At 43.8% G+C, this 15,497-nt stretch overlaps 1 protein-coding gene across 3 annotated transcripts; it reads right to left on the reverse strand.

The window, feature by feature from the left end:
• Positions 1-2,259: 2,259 nt before the first annotated feature.
• LOC118391167 (receptor-interacting serine/threonine-protein kinase 4-like) lies at positions 2,260-15,049 on the reverse strand. Of its 3 annotated transcripts, none has more exons than XM_035782267.2 (8): positions 14,722-15,049; positions 8,049-8,340; positions 7,096-7,244; positions 6,771-6,820; positions 5,688-5,846; positions 5,369-5,475; positions 4,321-4,561; positions 2,260-4,113 (listed from the first exon to the last, which is right to left on the reverse strand). In XM_035782267.2, the coding sequence occupies exons 1-8, from the start codon at positions 14,901-14,903 to the stop codon at positions 2,807-2,809; spliced, it is 2,487 nt and encodes an 828-aa protein (XP_035638160.1). In that variant the 5' UTR covers positions 14,904-15,049; the 3' UTR covers positions 2,260-2,806. The 3 variants fall into 3 exon arrangements, with proteins under 3 accessions (XP_035638160.1, XP_052313854.1, XP_052313853.1); XM_052457894.1 differs by having other exon boundaries at positions 14,998-15,021; XM_052457893.1 differs by lacking the exon at positions 14,722-15,049 and adding an exon at positions 9,765-9,805.
• Between the last annotated feature and the right edge of the window lie 448 nt (positions 15,050-15,497).

Here is a 15,497-nt window from a genome sequence, read left to right on the forward strand (position 1 = left end):
ACAAAATTCCCTTTTGGTGAAATGACGTCAAAACAACGTTGATTCAACCAGTTGTTGCCCAATGGTTGTTGACATTCCATATTCATCTCTGTCTAGTGTGTGACATGAGACAAATGAGCTCCTCAGCCATGCTGGACACCACTTCCACGCAGATGCAGGCTCCATACATGTGGCCTCAGCAGCCCAAGGGGTCATGGGTCCACAGTCATGCCCAGGTGTACTACCCACAGACATGGACAGGGAGGACCCAGGGCTACCTATCCCATTCTGCCACCCAGGCCCAACGGGTGTCTGCCCAGTACATGCACAGTGCGCTCTACTGGCTGCCTCAACACCAGCTACACCAAGACCAGCGTGCCACACAGTGGAGGCCTGAGTCAAACAGGATGGCCTACCAGGCTAGGGTCCCCTGGTCCTACAGGCAACACCTCACAGGAGGGCCCATAGATGCTAGGATGTACCCTATCTTCTCCACAGAGCCCCAACAAGCCCCCACTGGCCTCCTCCCTCAGGCCGGAGACAGCAGCACTCACCTGGCCCCTCACCATCAGCTTGGAGGTCACTTCCAGGCAGGCTCCAACCACCCTCTGTTCGAGTTCCAGAGCTATAGCCTCAGGGCTGCAAGAGTCTCCCAGGCCTCTCTGACCCAGGTCACCGGCCCCAGCCTGTCCCTGCAGGGGTTAGGAGATAGTTCCCTGCCTGCAGTCACCTCTCTGGAGGAGGCTATGAAGATTTTCCACTGTGAGTCTGAGGAGGAACCCAGCCAGCAGGCTGAGGTTGGGCTGAGTGTTCTGGTGCCACAGGGAGTGTTGTCCAGCCCCGCCCAAGAGGATTCAGCCAGGGGTCAGTGTCCCTCCACCCTGGATCACTCCCTGGACCAGGAGGACCTAGAGGCCTGTATGCAGCGCCTGCTGAAGTCACAGGGATCAGAGGGGTCTGTGGGCATAACCGCAGCAGGGGAGTCTGGCATGGAGTTCTTCTATGAGGTAGACAGCCTGGGCAGCCTGTGTGACCTCCAGTTGTTTGGACAGTGTGTGTCCAGCAGCAACACAGAGGAGGGCAGTGCCAACAACATGGATAACTGAAATAACCACATCTTTTAGCCTTATTTTCATGTTCATTCATTTTTGTATTTATTACCAAAGCATTATCATTAAAAATGGATTGTTGAAAAATCTTAAGGACTCATGACTGCTTCATTACTGAACTACCAAGTACTCTAGATGATATATTTGAGTGTGAAAATGTTCTGCACATTGTCACAATCAGAAGATGGAGAGATGAGGGCCATTAAGAGGGAGCAATGAGTCATAGCAGTGTGTGTTATTCTCATGAGAGGCATAGAGAGTCAAATCCATTTAAATGCTCTACTTACTTATTCATCAAACACTACAAGGGTGGCACAGTGCAATTATAGGGAGTGTACTTGGATAACAAGCTACTGTGTAAAGTATGTAGAAAGGGTACAGTGAAGGAACATAATAGAATGCCATGATAAGTGAGGCGGAAGATTGCTGTTACTCAATCTTCCCCAGATTGAGTAACGGAGGTTCCACACCACTGAGGCTTTTGTAGGATCACGCAGCAACAGCTGACACACACACACACACACACACACACACACACACACACACACACACACACACACACACACACACACACACACACACACACACACACACACACACACACACACACACACACACACACACACACACACACACACACACACACACACACACACACCAAAGCCTCTGATTACACAGAACTCACCACTAAACCAGGGCAATTACAAGGCTTGCCGGAGCTCAGCTCAGGAGGGCTTCAGACTCGGGTCTCAAGAGGCCTAGCCCTGCAGGCGTCAACATCAAGGATGGAACGTTGGTTTAGGAGTGATGAAAATGTTAAATGGTCTGAGGAATTAGCCAACAGCCTGGAAAGGCAGGTATGTTCCCCACTCCCCTCCCACTCCCCTCACACTAACCCACCTGCCTGGCCTGCGATCCCCCCCGAGGGCAGTTCCCATGGATGATGCCAAGTTGAGAATGCTCTGTAGGGTCTGGGGGAGAGGCAGGCAGGAATGATAAGAATAAAGCCGGCTGCAGATAGAGACATGTCCATTCTGCCTGGCAGTGAAGATGGCCATCATTCTTCCATTCACACATTTACAGGGGCACGTGGGTGGGTGCACACACACACACACACACACACACACACACACACACACACACACACACACACACACACACACACACACACTTGTATTGACACTGTTGTTTTATTAGAGAATATAGCTTATGGACATGTTTAAACATACCAGCTACAGTAAGTCGATAGCAAAGGAAAATACAAATGGCACTCCACAGATAATGTCAACATTATTTTTTACTGGGGGCCATGAATGTGCATATGCAAAATAGAAAAGCTACACTATTAAGGGAAAACATGACATGGAGTCTATATTTAACATAAAGGAACAAAGTGATTTATATGAGCTCATGGTTCTCTATACAGTATACATATTTACATTAAAACTTTCCTTCTCTGACAAGATACCAAAGTAATGAAGGGTGGTAACAGGGGCTTTGAGAGGCCCAAATAACCAAATAATCACAACATCTGGAAATGAATGATTAATCACAGACTGCCATAAAAATAAGACACAATCAAAATAGTATGTACAAAAAAAACTAATACAACTGCTGGTCTCTTTAGCTCGAGACACCTCTCCCATCACATCCAAGGGGAAGGGAATAGAAGAGATCCCTGACTGTTTTTAATTCCAGGACAGTTCTGTACAATCCAGTCACAGCGTGACTCCCTCCTCTGGACAGTCATTTCCTTCACGCTCCGTCAGTTTCAAGATTACAACCTTTCTCTGGAGACACTTGGCCAACGAGCTTGGCTGACAATCCAGATGCTTTGGGTAGTCCTCTGCTGCTGGCTGCAGTGTGTCATGGGGGATAGAGTCCTGTGGTACTTCCTCTGGTACGGGTATGGAGTCCTGTGGTACTTCTTGGGATACCTCCACCCCCTGGGCTAGCAGCATGCTGGTGATATCTGTGTAGCCTCCTCTCACAGCCAGGTGAAGAGGGGTGAGGCCCTGCTCGTCTGACAGACTGGCACCCTCAGGGCAGTGGACCAGAAGCTCTTTGAAGACCTCACAGTGCCCCCCTTCTGCAGCCAGGTGGCAGGGGGTACGCAGGTTTTGGTTGGTGCAGTAGGGGTCTGCCCCTTCCTCGATCAGCATCTTCACTGTGGGCAGGTGGCCACGCTGAGCAGCGAGGTGAAGGGCGGTATGACCCTGGGTGGTCCGGGCCTGGATATCGGCATTATGCTTGACTAAGAGGCGAGAGGTGCTGGTGTGGCCCGTCTCAGCCGCCACATGCAGGGGGGTGTGGAGGCCCGTGGAGGTCACGTGGACGTCTGCCCCCAGCTCTATCAGGATTCTTGCCACCCTATACTGTCCCCTATGGGAGGCCATGTGCAGCGGGGTGCGGCCATCAGTGGTCTGCCCATCTACGTCCGCCCCGGCCTGCTTCACCAGCAATTTGACGATGCCCAGGTGGCCCTGCCAGGCAGCCAAGTGAAGCACCGTCCAGTCATCTCTGCCCTTTACATGGACGTCTGCCCCGCGGCTTAGCAGCACCCTGACCACGTTCTCCTGGCCATGCTGGCAGGCGATGTGTGCAGGTGTACGTCCCTGGGCGTCCGTCTCATTGATGGAAGCGCCGCGGTCCAGCAGTAGGCGGGTGATGGCCTCGTCCCCGTTCTGAGCAGCACAGTGCAGGGCTGTGTATTGGTCTTCGTCCCGGGCGTTGGCGTTGGTGCTCCGGCGGCCCAGCAGCAGCTCGGCCAGGCCCTTCAGGTGCTTCTCTGTGGCCAGGTGGAGTGGGGTGGAGCCGTGGGCATTGGCCAGGTTGGTGTTGGCATGGTTGAGGAGCAGGAACTTGACGGCCTCCTCGTTGGCCTGCGTGACGGCGTGGTGGAGCAGGCTGTAGCCGCCCTCCAATAGGAGGTCCACGTCCTGAGGCTGCAGGATCTTCATCAGCTTGGACATGTCTTTGGTACGGATGGCGTCACACAGCTTCCTCCTCTGCACCTCCCCAGAGTCTAAACAACAAGAAGATAGAAGACACAGTATGGAGTCAGGGACAAAACCACAAAGAAATTATCCTAAAGTTAAAAGAGACACTCTGCATGCTCCAGAAGTCATTCAGAACTGTACTACTTATGTAGGATATAACACCATGAGAAACAAGAATTCATGTCATCTGTTAAAGGAAACCATAGACAATGCCAAGGCACAACCATTCTTACCACAGGTATTCTCTTTCTCAAAGGAGAGGGTAATGGAGTCTTGAGAGGAAAAGGCAGAGTCTACAGAGGAGATTCCTGACAGTCTCTTGCTGGTGTTGTCTTTGCTGGGACAGCGGTCCTCCTTCACATGGTCAAAGCTCCGAGATATCCCAGAGTCTACCTGGCTCAGCAGCTCTGATAGGCTGTAGTCTTTCTCTGGCAACATGGCAGACTTGGGCCTAACTGACTTCTGCTCTTTATTCTGTTGGAGACACAGCTATGTTAGAAATACAATAACAAACACCTTGACTCCTTGGCTCTTTGACAACCTTTATGTTGACATGTTGTTAAAACATCTAGTTATGTAGCTATGTACACTACCATCCATAAGTTTGGGGTCACTAAGAAATGTCCTTGTTTTTTTGCCCATTAAAATAACATCAAATTGATCAGAAATACACTGTAGACATCGTTAAGCTGCCAGTTGAGTACTTGTGAGGCGTCTGTTTCGCAAACTAGACACTAATGTACTTTTCTCTTGCTCAGTTGTGCACCGGGGCCTCCCACTCCTCTTTCTATTCTGTTTAGAGCCAGTTTGCACTGTTCTGTGAAGGGAGTAGTACACAGCGTTGTATGAGATCTTCAGTTTCTTGGCAATTTCTCGCATGGAATAGCCTTCATTTCTCAGAACAAGAATTGACTGACTAGTTTCAGAAGAAAGGTCCTTGTTTCTGGCCATTTTGAGCCTGTAATTGAACCCACAAATGCTGATGCTCCAGATACTCAACTAGTCTAAAAAAGGCCAGTTTTATTGCTTCTTTAATCAGAACAACAGTTTTCAGCTGTGCTAACATAATTGCAAAAGGGTTTTCTAATGATCAATTAGCCTTTTAAAATGATAAACTTGAATATTAGCTAACACAATGTGCCATTGGAACACAAGAGTGATGGTTGCTGATAATGGGCCTCTGTACACCTATTTAGATATTCCATCAAAAATAAGCAATTTCAAGCTACAACAGTCATTTACAAGCAGGGGAATATAAGTGAATGGTATGTGTGGTTCTACCTGGTCAGTGGTTAGTCCATTGCAATGGTTATTCTCAGGCATAGGAGTTTGGTTCTTGGACTCCTCTTGGGGTTTAGAACACAGCTCCTCGGCTTCTGATGTGATTTCTGCAGACAGAAGACAACAAAGGTCAGGTTTGATGTACAGAATAGCATCCCATGGTTTACATTTCACCATTTCAGAAAAATATATGTACAGTATATCATGACTTTGTGTATGTATTACTACACTTGAATTGTGTTCTTCCTGCTTTCAAGCCTCAAGATAAACACAAACACCTATCCCTTACAGGCATAGGCCCCATTGGATGTCTACTCACCCTGGAAGCTGGGTCTGGCATCAGGTAAGGAGGCCCAGCAGCGCTGCATGAGTCTCAGGAACCCCGTGCAGGCTTGGGGTCGACTCCGGGGCACAACATTGAGATCGGGACGCACCCCTCTCACCACCTTCACCATGATCTGCAGGATGGTGTTCTCCCCTGGAGGAAATAGAGGACATAAAGATACAATCAACACAATATATAAGACACATTGATACACGTCATTAATTTCTCTACTGTTCATATGATAACTCAGTCCAAAAGGTGTACCAGGCCCCATTATTCAAAAGACAAATTAGAGCCTGGATCATATCAATGAATTATGCCTTGATTGTGTGCTGGTGAAAGTATGGAAAAGCAACATAAACAAATGTCTAGGTAGGACCAATTCAAGTATGTACCCCTCATTATTATAATCTTTCTGTATGCTCAGATAAGGAAGGCATATAGATGTTTTGTTAGAGTGGTTGAGTTAAATGCCGGAAGACACATTTCACATTTCACACCAAGCCTGGAAAAACGTATCAGACTTTCTTGGTCATGGTATCTTTGTTATAAGGCATTGGGATCAGCCAGAAAGCCAGTCAATGATTTAAAGCAAACAGAAGCAGTGGAGTTAACCTCAGATCACCCTGGCTTCTTCTGTAGCTTTAATACCATTAAATAGAAGGATGAGGAACATGGGAGGAGGAGAGTGCTTTTCTAGGGCTTCATTATTGGCGGACACAGGTGCCGGTGCCAAGGATGTCAATGCCCTGAACAAGAGCTTTCAATTCAAAGGATATGCCTGGGGAATACACCTGTCAGCCTGCCTCCCTGGAATTCACCAGGTAAATACTCAACGGCACTGTCAATATGTGCACTGTGACTAAATGTCTGTTACCTTCACTTAGTGAGACACAGGACGAACTAACATGGGTGGTCATGTCACAAGGAGTCTATACGCTTAATCACGGTCCAGGAACCAGGCCTTTTGAGTTTAAGAAAGACTAGGAGTGAATCTTATCAGACAAACCCTAAACGACCACAACATGTCTCACACCAATCCTCAACCCATCCATACATTTCCTCAACATGTCTCACCTTGGTAAGGTTTCTTCTGTGTGAGAATTCCCCAGATGACTATCGAAAAGCTGTAACAGGAAGGGAACGACAGGTCAGTAGCAAAGAATACTGATAAAGGTGATCAATGATTGAACTCACTATGTGTTGTCCAAGCATAATTTATTAATTTACATCCATTAATATACATCAATTTCATATTCATAGTGATTAAAACCAATGTTGTGAAAATAAACAATGGAAGGGAGAATTGAAAAAAACAAACATCATGACTAAGCATTAAACAGACAACGTTCCACTCCTCTGACAGACAAGGGCAGAGAGAAGTGAAGGTGAAGAGGCTCACCTGTAGACGTCATGCTTAGTGTCTGATACCCTGTCCTTCTCAACGATGCTCTCCGGCGGCAAGTAGGCAATAGTGCCACAGAACCCATCACGGCTGATTTCATCAACTCTGGATAGGCCGTTCCATCGGGCCAGACCAAAATCTGATATCTGAAGGGGAGATTGGAGATACAGAATATATCTTATTAAGACAAGAACCTACTTGACCTCTCCCTTTCCCATTTGTTGTCATGGCTATGGCTACCGATAACTAACTTTACCCTCAAGCTGATGGCTGAGCCCTTATTGTATTCTATGCATCCAGAGCCCTGATGAGGGTAGAGGCAGCCACGTCCTGTCCTAGCATGTGGGTGCTCTACTTACCTCTCGTGTCAGGAGTTGAGGCCCTGTTTGACTGTGAGTTACATGTGTGGGCGAGCAGCTGAACACACACTCAGTCAGTGTTGGCAGAGTACTGTACTCAGCCTGTTAAGACAGGCCCAGGCTCCTTGTTTACATCAAGGTATTAAAACAGATGAGGTTCCCACCCATTTCTCCTCCACCTCCATTAGTCATCCAGTGGGAGGTAGGAGAGCAGGTGGGCTGGGAGGGAGACACCTTTCTGCCCGTAGCATGTGTGTGCAGCAGGGCGGCCGTTTAAAGCTAAATTAAAGTGAAAAAAAGATTTCCTCCCTCTATACATCTCAGCTGAAATTTACACCTGAGCAAATCCTATTAAAGGACATACCACATGAAAGCTATTGAGTTTGGGCTGTTGTTTTAAAGACTCACTCTGTAGTAGAAATGACATAATTTGGGTGAACGTTTGCTAAATGCACACTATAAGGTAAAATCTGACTTTTCTATTGGACAGTGTATTGATTTGACATATTTATGTCTCAAATGTACAAGGACTGCCCACACAGTGCCCTGTGCGAACTCCAACGAACACACCAAGTAACTGTTGTGTCTCACCTTGACGTGGTAGTGTGCGTCCAGTAGGATGTTGGCAGGTTTAAGGTCCAGGTGCAGGAGGGGTGGGCTCATGCAGTGCAGGAAGTTCATTCCCACCGCCGTCTCGTGGATGATCCTGAACCGCAGCTCCCAGGGCAGAGGCTCAGCAGCCAGTAGGGTCTCCAGGGAGCCTGTCTCCATGTACTCCATCACCAGGCCCTGGGCGTCGCCACAGATCCCATACACTGGCAGGATGTAGCGGAACTTAGCTGCCTCCATCTTCTTAGCCTCCTCCAGCAGCTCTGCTCGCTCCCTACAGAGGACATGCTTGTCTGTTAACTTAGACTTCATCACACCAATTGGACATAAAGCCCTCGTATAGCTGTCTGTTTAGACTGAACTACATAACTCATACACATAACAGTGATTTTAAATGTAGCTGTCTTCATAAATCTGCCCATCCATCCACGTCCCTCGATCCACAACAAATTTGTAAAATGTTGTTATTTTATCTTACTTACACAGGTATTCAAAGGCTTGTTAAAATAGCAGCACTTGAAAAACCTTTTACCATCGACCTAAATTACACGAGGGAATACAAGGAGACAGCAAACTGAGACGCATGAGCATTCCTATGCATTAACCTGTCTCTCTGACAGGTTAAATCAGTGAACCCCTGCAGACATGACGCATTTATGGGACAGAGGTTCTCCAAGTATGGCAGCCAGGCAGATCTGTCCCAGCGACATTCCTCAGAGAGCCTAAGAATCCATCTCGGTTCGGAGTTATGAACACAACAGACCTCTTGTTCTCTGTGCTCGTTGCTCAACCTTTGAACAATGATCTATTTATTACCTTTATCAGTGTTAGCCCGACTAGGCTAGCAGACTCAAATAGAGCCGTGTAGCCCATCACCACTGACCTCAGTATAGAGATCTAAAGAGAGATGGCTTTGGAAAAAAACTTGGATAAACTGCTTAATCTCGTGAATAATGTGTGTGTATACGGTAGTGTCTTCACTACAAAGGTAATGAGCAACAACTTGGGATTTCAAAGGATTCATTCAATATTAAAATCAGCATGCTGATAAGATATTAAAAAGTAAAAAGCTAAATAAACAATGTAGTGTAGTCTCTCTGTCTCTATGCACAACCACTACTTTTAACAATTCCCACTAAAAGGTTTACAAAAACACATTTACAAGAAGAACTGTGCAGATACAAGTTTTGTAACAGAAAACTGAGGGAGATTTACCGTAAATCTGTTACCAAACCTTTGCGTATGTAAAGTTTTTCCAGTAAATGTTTCAAAAAAATAATAATTTACTGTGTACATTGTTCAAAGTGTCATGGTTTGTTAAACTTTGAAATCAATGTTTTTTTGTTTGACATACATTTTGAAGTGAAAAATTGGAGCCAGAGTAATTCCGATATAGTGGAATTGCCAAGGGGTATATTACCAAATCATTCAAGTTCAATAAAAGTGTAAGCCATTTCTTAAATAAATCTGACAAGCATGACAAATCTGTGCAAATGTGTGGATTTAGGAGAGTGTTTTACACAAGAGACTTTTCTGTTTCCATCTACACGGCACCAGTGTCTAACTCACACCAACTCCTCACCCCGACCCCCAACAAAAAATATTTTAAAAATACACTAATACTACCACTCGCACTTTACTTTTTCCCCACTTACTAGCTCTGACCTTGCTGATAGCTTTGAGGAAAAATGTACTTACAATGACTGTGATATGTGGTTGTCCTACCTAGCTATTTTAAGATGAATGCACTAATTGTTAATTGCTCTGGATTAGATTGCCTGCTAAATTACTGAAATCTAAAAATCTAAAATGTAAATTTCAGGCAGTCATTTCAATCAACTCTTACACTAAAATGGCATTATCATGATTTTCACAGTATTATTCCAACATCATAGTGTGGAAAATATATATATATATATATATATATATATATATAAAACAAGTTTTTGAGACAGGTGGGTCTACCCCAAAGTGTTGCATGTCATGATGATGTCATGACATGTCTCCATCAATGAGAGAAGATTTGAAAGACAAGATGGCGGCATACACATTGTTGGATTACTTCATGGAGCTGGACACTGACATTTTAGAAGGTACATGTTTGGCCGAATCCAGGTAGTATCCCCAAGTTAAGGGTTTTATATATATTTCAACACTGAGGTTGGAATAATACTGTGAAATTGTGAAAATTATGATGATTGCATTTTAAGAGCTGTTTAAAAAGACTGCCTGAAATTTCAACCTGTTTTGGTGGGATAGAGTTTTGGCCTGCATGGTGATATCACCAGGCGGTAAATTAGTTAGACTAATAAGAAAGAGTTCCAAACCTCTTTGCCAATAACATCTAGTTTTCAGTTTTCCCTTCCCCACAGTCCTAGCAAAATTATTGCTTGAGAAATTGCTCTTTGCTATGAAGCTTTGTGTATTTTTTAAATATTTTTGACAATATTAATTTAAAACAAACACAGTATTGTACTTAATTGTTACCCCCCAAATAATTGGATATTCAGAAAAACAGTTGCATTGCACCTTTAAAGTTGGTTGAAAATTCTCTGTGCTATGCCAAACAGTACCTATCCTGTAATGGCTAATGGAGCATCACATTAGACCGTTACAATTCACTAGCTAGCTTTGAATCAGAGGAGTGTGTGGAGGCAGGGAGCAGGCAGGAAAATGACAGTTTATGTACTTTGCAGATGTTGAGAGAAGATAACATCTTTAGCTCAGGTTCAGTGGGTGCCATGAGTCTAGCTACTATTGATTGGAGAAGGATGTCAATGCTTGTCATTGGCAAAGCTAAAGAACTTCCTCCTTGTGCTTTGTATCAGACATATTTTTCTTTGTGAATGTTTTGCAAAAGCAATAGGGTAGAGAAGTGAGATAAATGGTCATAGGAAGTAACACAATCAAACACAGATAAAGGAGTCAATACACTCTGTTGTGTTTGTCTGCTAAAGGACGATTCCATGTATAAGTCAACCTGAGAATGCACAAATAAAGTTAGTAATTTCCAAATGAAACCACTTTCATAATTATCCTTAAGGTAAATGTTGGAGTTCAGGCTTAGTAGGTGATTGCATGAATTCTGACCATTACAGAGTAGGTGGCCAAGTCTCAAAAAAGGCTTTGCAGTCAATGATATTTCACAACTTAGTTAATGAACAATTATATCCCAAATTGAAGTGTCTTGAGTTTTGTTTTGCGTGTTCTACAGTCTTGTAATGATAGAAGGTGACTGGGACAAGCAATGTAATATCCATAACCTTTTTAAGGAAAAGTTTAAAAAACAAACATGCACTACATCAGTTCATCTTGAAACTTTCTCTTTAAAGCCAACTTTCATTATGGTTTTATATGGTCTATAATTGGGATCTCTTTTCATTATCGTATCTTTTTTTCAGCGTTATGATATCTGCACCTTCCATAACGGCTGTGGATGTGATGGATATTGATGTATCATATGTTATCTTCAGAAGCTTGTGCATTCAACACATTTTGTCTGCTTGTTTCGGGATGTGTTTCAGCTAAAATTCTCTTGGAAAATATATGCTGAAATGCATTTCTCATACATGGCAGTACTTTTTTAGATAGAAAGATGAGAAGAGTGTTTATCAACAACCTGTGAATAGTGCTGGACCCAGTTTCCCAAAAGCATCTTTAGGTTAAGTTCATCGTTAGAACCATAGGATTTAATTGTTTTATTTTATATAACCTTTATTTAACTAGGCAAGTCAGTTAAGAACAAATTCTTATTTATAATGACGGCCTACCCCGGCCAAACCCTGACGACGCTGAGCCAATTGTGCGCCGCCCTATGGGACTCCCAATCACGGCCGGATGTGATACAGCCTGGATTTGAACCAGGGACTGCAGTGACACCTCTTGCACTGAGATGCAGTGCCTTAGACCGCTGAACTTAGCCTCAAGATGCTTTTGGGAAACTGAGCCTGCGTCTTTGTCAAGTGAAAGACCCCCGAAATATACTGACTTCATCCAGTATCCAGAAGAATGCATTTGCACTATAGGGATATGTATGTTGTTTTATTATCATATTTTGTTACAATAGTTCTGAAAAAAATGTTTTATACAAAATTGTAATTAAACTGTTAATTTTGATATGGTCTTGTATGATATTCAGACTACCTGTTATTGTCACGCCCTGACCTTAGCTATCTTTGTTTTCTTTAATATTTTGGTCTGGTCAGGGTGTGACTAGGGTGGGTATGTTTGTTTTTGCATTGTCTAGGGATTTTTGTAAGTCTAGGTTTATGTAGGTCTATGGTGGCCTGAATTGGTTTCCAATCAGAGGCAGCTGTTTATCGTTGTCTCTGATTGGGGACCATATTTAGGTAGCCATATTCCTTGGGTATTTTGTGGATTCTTGGTCTATGTTTAGTTGCCTGTCTGCACTATGCAGATTAGCTTCACATTTTGTTGTTTTGATAGTTTTTTCAGTGTTTTTTTAATTAAAGAAGAATGCACACTTACCACGCTGCGTGTTGGTCTCCTCACTATGATGAACGTGACAGTTATAATGCAATCTTATCAACGAATGTTAGATTTTGATCAAGAAATCTGTAAGAAATGAATGTCTATTTCAGACTCTGTGACATCCATAATGGAGAGTGTAACATCTATAGCGGTTGTTTTTCCTTTCCGAAGTAATAATTTAAATTAATATTTTTTTAAATTAGCGTCTTTGTGTTCAGCTAAGCCTTTCCTTCGAAAATGCAATCCATGTTTTGACCTAAGCCTTACAAATTCACAGACATATGCTAATATGTTCCGTCTTCCCAAAAAGCTTGTCCATTTAATGTAACATCCATTCTTACTTGCTTCATTTCTCCACCATATTAATATTTTACAGGTCTGCTTTTTTTGGGGATACAAGGGGCACTATAGACACACACATCAAAAGTTTCATTTATATTATTGTGTCCATTCTGTGAGACATTTAAGTTGGGATGTTGCATGCCAATGTAACATCCATAACGCTGCCCTAAATAACTCAAATGTAATATACACTGAGTATACAAAACATTAAGAATACCTTCCTAATATTGAGTTACACACACCCCCCTTTGCTCTCAGAACAGCCTCAATTCATCAGGACATGGACTCTGCGAGGTGTCAAAAGCATTCCACAGGGATGCTGGCCCATGTTGACTCTAATGCTTCCCACAGTTGTGTCAAGTTGGCTGGATATCCTTTGGGTGGTAGACCATTCTTGATACACACAGGAAACTGTTGAGCGTGAAAAACCCAGCCGCATTGCAGTTCTTGACACAAACCGGTGTGCCTGGCACCAACTACCATTCCCAGGAACTTAAATCTCTGAACAATCGGTGTCTCACTTGTCTCAAGGCTTAAAAATCCTTCTTTAACCTGTCTTCTTCCCTTCATCTAGTATGTCAAAGAAAGAACAGGTGTTCTTAATGTTTTGTACACTCAGTGTAAGTGTCTGACTAAATCTCTCAACAAATTGTCAACAGCAAAAAGTTCAGCCTGTGGTCTGTGGGTATATTGCCTCAAGTGAAATGAAGTTTAGGAGCAACCTGATCCAATCATTGTATTTAAAGCTGTAAAAGCTTTCAAAACGACAGAGGCCTCTTGAATACAATGTTCCCAACCTCATTCTCTGACACCTTCAGAAACATTACAAATTATATGTCACCAAAAAAAAAGTCAAATGCACTAATATTTCTCACTGCTGGTGAACGTAAATAACACTTGTTGTGCCAAAGGAATGAAAGGATATTGTACAGATTCTTGAGATAATGTGTTGTAAATCATTTACACATCCACACCGCTACATTTTGAAATCAAGTAGGAAAGGAATATTGAGAGTAAATTAAGACTTGGTAGGTAGTCCTCTTTGAGGCTCCCGGAGGGAGTTGGGTCAGGGTGGTGACATGGCGTTCTACGGAGTGTTGTAAGAGAGGAAGGAGAGTACTAGCATAATGTTGAACTTTTCCCCCCAGCACACCATGTTACACGCACACACACACACTTGGGACAACACCTGGCATAAAGGTCATACTACTTCTCATAATCATGAGTCAAAACAAACATCACCAAACTGAAGAAGAGGTTTACATTCCAGAGACATAGTGTAATGTCTGGCAGGGTCTCCTGGACAAAGGGCCAGGCATTAAAGTAAAGAAGCCTGATCTGTTCATCGGAGCCAGCCGCCTTTGTGGCTGGCTCCGATAATTGTGGTGGTAATGCCACCAGGGGTGAAAGAGTCCTCTTTCCCACACTACAGCAGAGCATGAGAGTGTATCACGTAAAAAAATCTAGTCAAACATTCACAGGTGTACTGCTCAAGGGCCTTCCATTGTAACCACATGTGAATGACTGCTAAGTGCTCACCTCAAAAACATCAACATTTACATAATAGAAATGTACCCCCATACATGTCTACCCTCCAGAACCCACAAGATAACGAGTCAGTGACATAAGGCTGACTAAGTTACCAGCATACGTCACACCCTCAGATAGATGAACAAACTCATAGAGAACTCCTGCTTTTTAGTCTGACGCCCACAGAGGTTATCAAACATATAACATGTCATCTAGGCTTAAATACTTTAAACAACATTCTTCATACCCCCCACACCATCAATCTCAGAATAAAAACAGCTGTCCAACATACTTGTCATCTACATGAAGGCAGGGCGGGCACTTGATAGCCAGCCATGTTTTCCACTGTACATGCCGGACTTTGTATACTTGTCCAAAGCCGCCCGAGCCGATCTTCTCCCAGCTCCCAAACTCAGAGGAATCAAAGGTTCTCAGCAGCCCCATATTCCCATGGGAAGGGTCCGGAACGTCCATATCAGTCTTTAGAAAGGCCCGAGTGGTGTTAAAATCCCCAAATCCTTATTTTTTCCCTCTCCAACACACATTCAGAAGAAGTAAACATACACACCTGCCTACCTACTGAGAGCTCCCTTCCTTGTTTTTCACCTCTTGCCTAACTCAATCTGGCCCCTCCTCCTCTTCAGGTGAAAGAAGGGGAAGTGCCTATAGTTGTGACATCATTTCCTGGGTCTGGCCAGACAGACAGATAAGTCTTTCCAGGTAGCACGCCACTGACCAGGTTTATCATTAATCTAAGCCCCTGAACTCCAACTCTCTCATTTCTGTACAGAAAAAAATAGTATTTGTAAATAAGATGGAATTCAAGAAAAGTGGAATGTTGTGATATCACCCAATACCTTTGTCCACCTGAGAACCCTAACACTACCAAAGACCCTGTAAATAACCCGAGGAAACATTGGGAATATCCTTCAACAATGGTTGGTTACGTGATATTGCCCAGATGGCTCTGGTTTGGAATGTGTGTTTATCTGGGAAGTATACTACCCTAATCATACGAGTTATACTACCAGGATAAATGTATCCAAAACCACAAGCCTTGTCATATAC

This window comes from Oncorhynchus keta, chromosome 12 (assembly GCF_023373465.1).
Source record: "Oncorhynchus keta strain PuntledgeMale-10-30-2019 chromosome 12, Oket_V2, whole genome shotgun sequence".
Lineage (NCBI taxonomy): Eukaryota > Metazoa > Chordata > Actinopteri > Salmoniformes > Salmonidae > Oncorhynchus > Oncorhynchus keta.

Bases quoted from the DNA above. Each gene is read 5' to 3' on its own strand.
- LOC118391167 (XM_035782267.2), bottom strand. From the start codon at position 14,903: ATGGACGTTCCGGACCCTTCCCATGGGAATATGGGGCTGCTGAGAACC. The intron at 7,245-8,048 runs GTGAGACACAAC...TCTCCCCTTCAG, and splicing joins ACGCACACTACCACGTCAAG to ATATCAGATTTTGGTCTGGC. The intron at 4,562-5,368 runs GTAGAACCACAC...TGTCTCCAACAG, and splicing joins ATGGACTAACCACTGACCAG to AATAAAGAGCAGAAGTCAGT.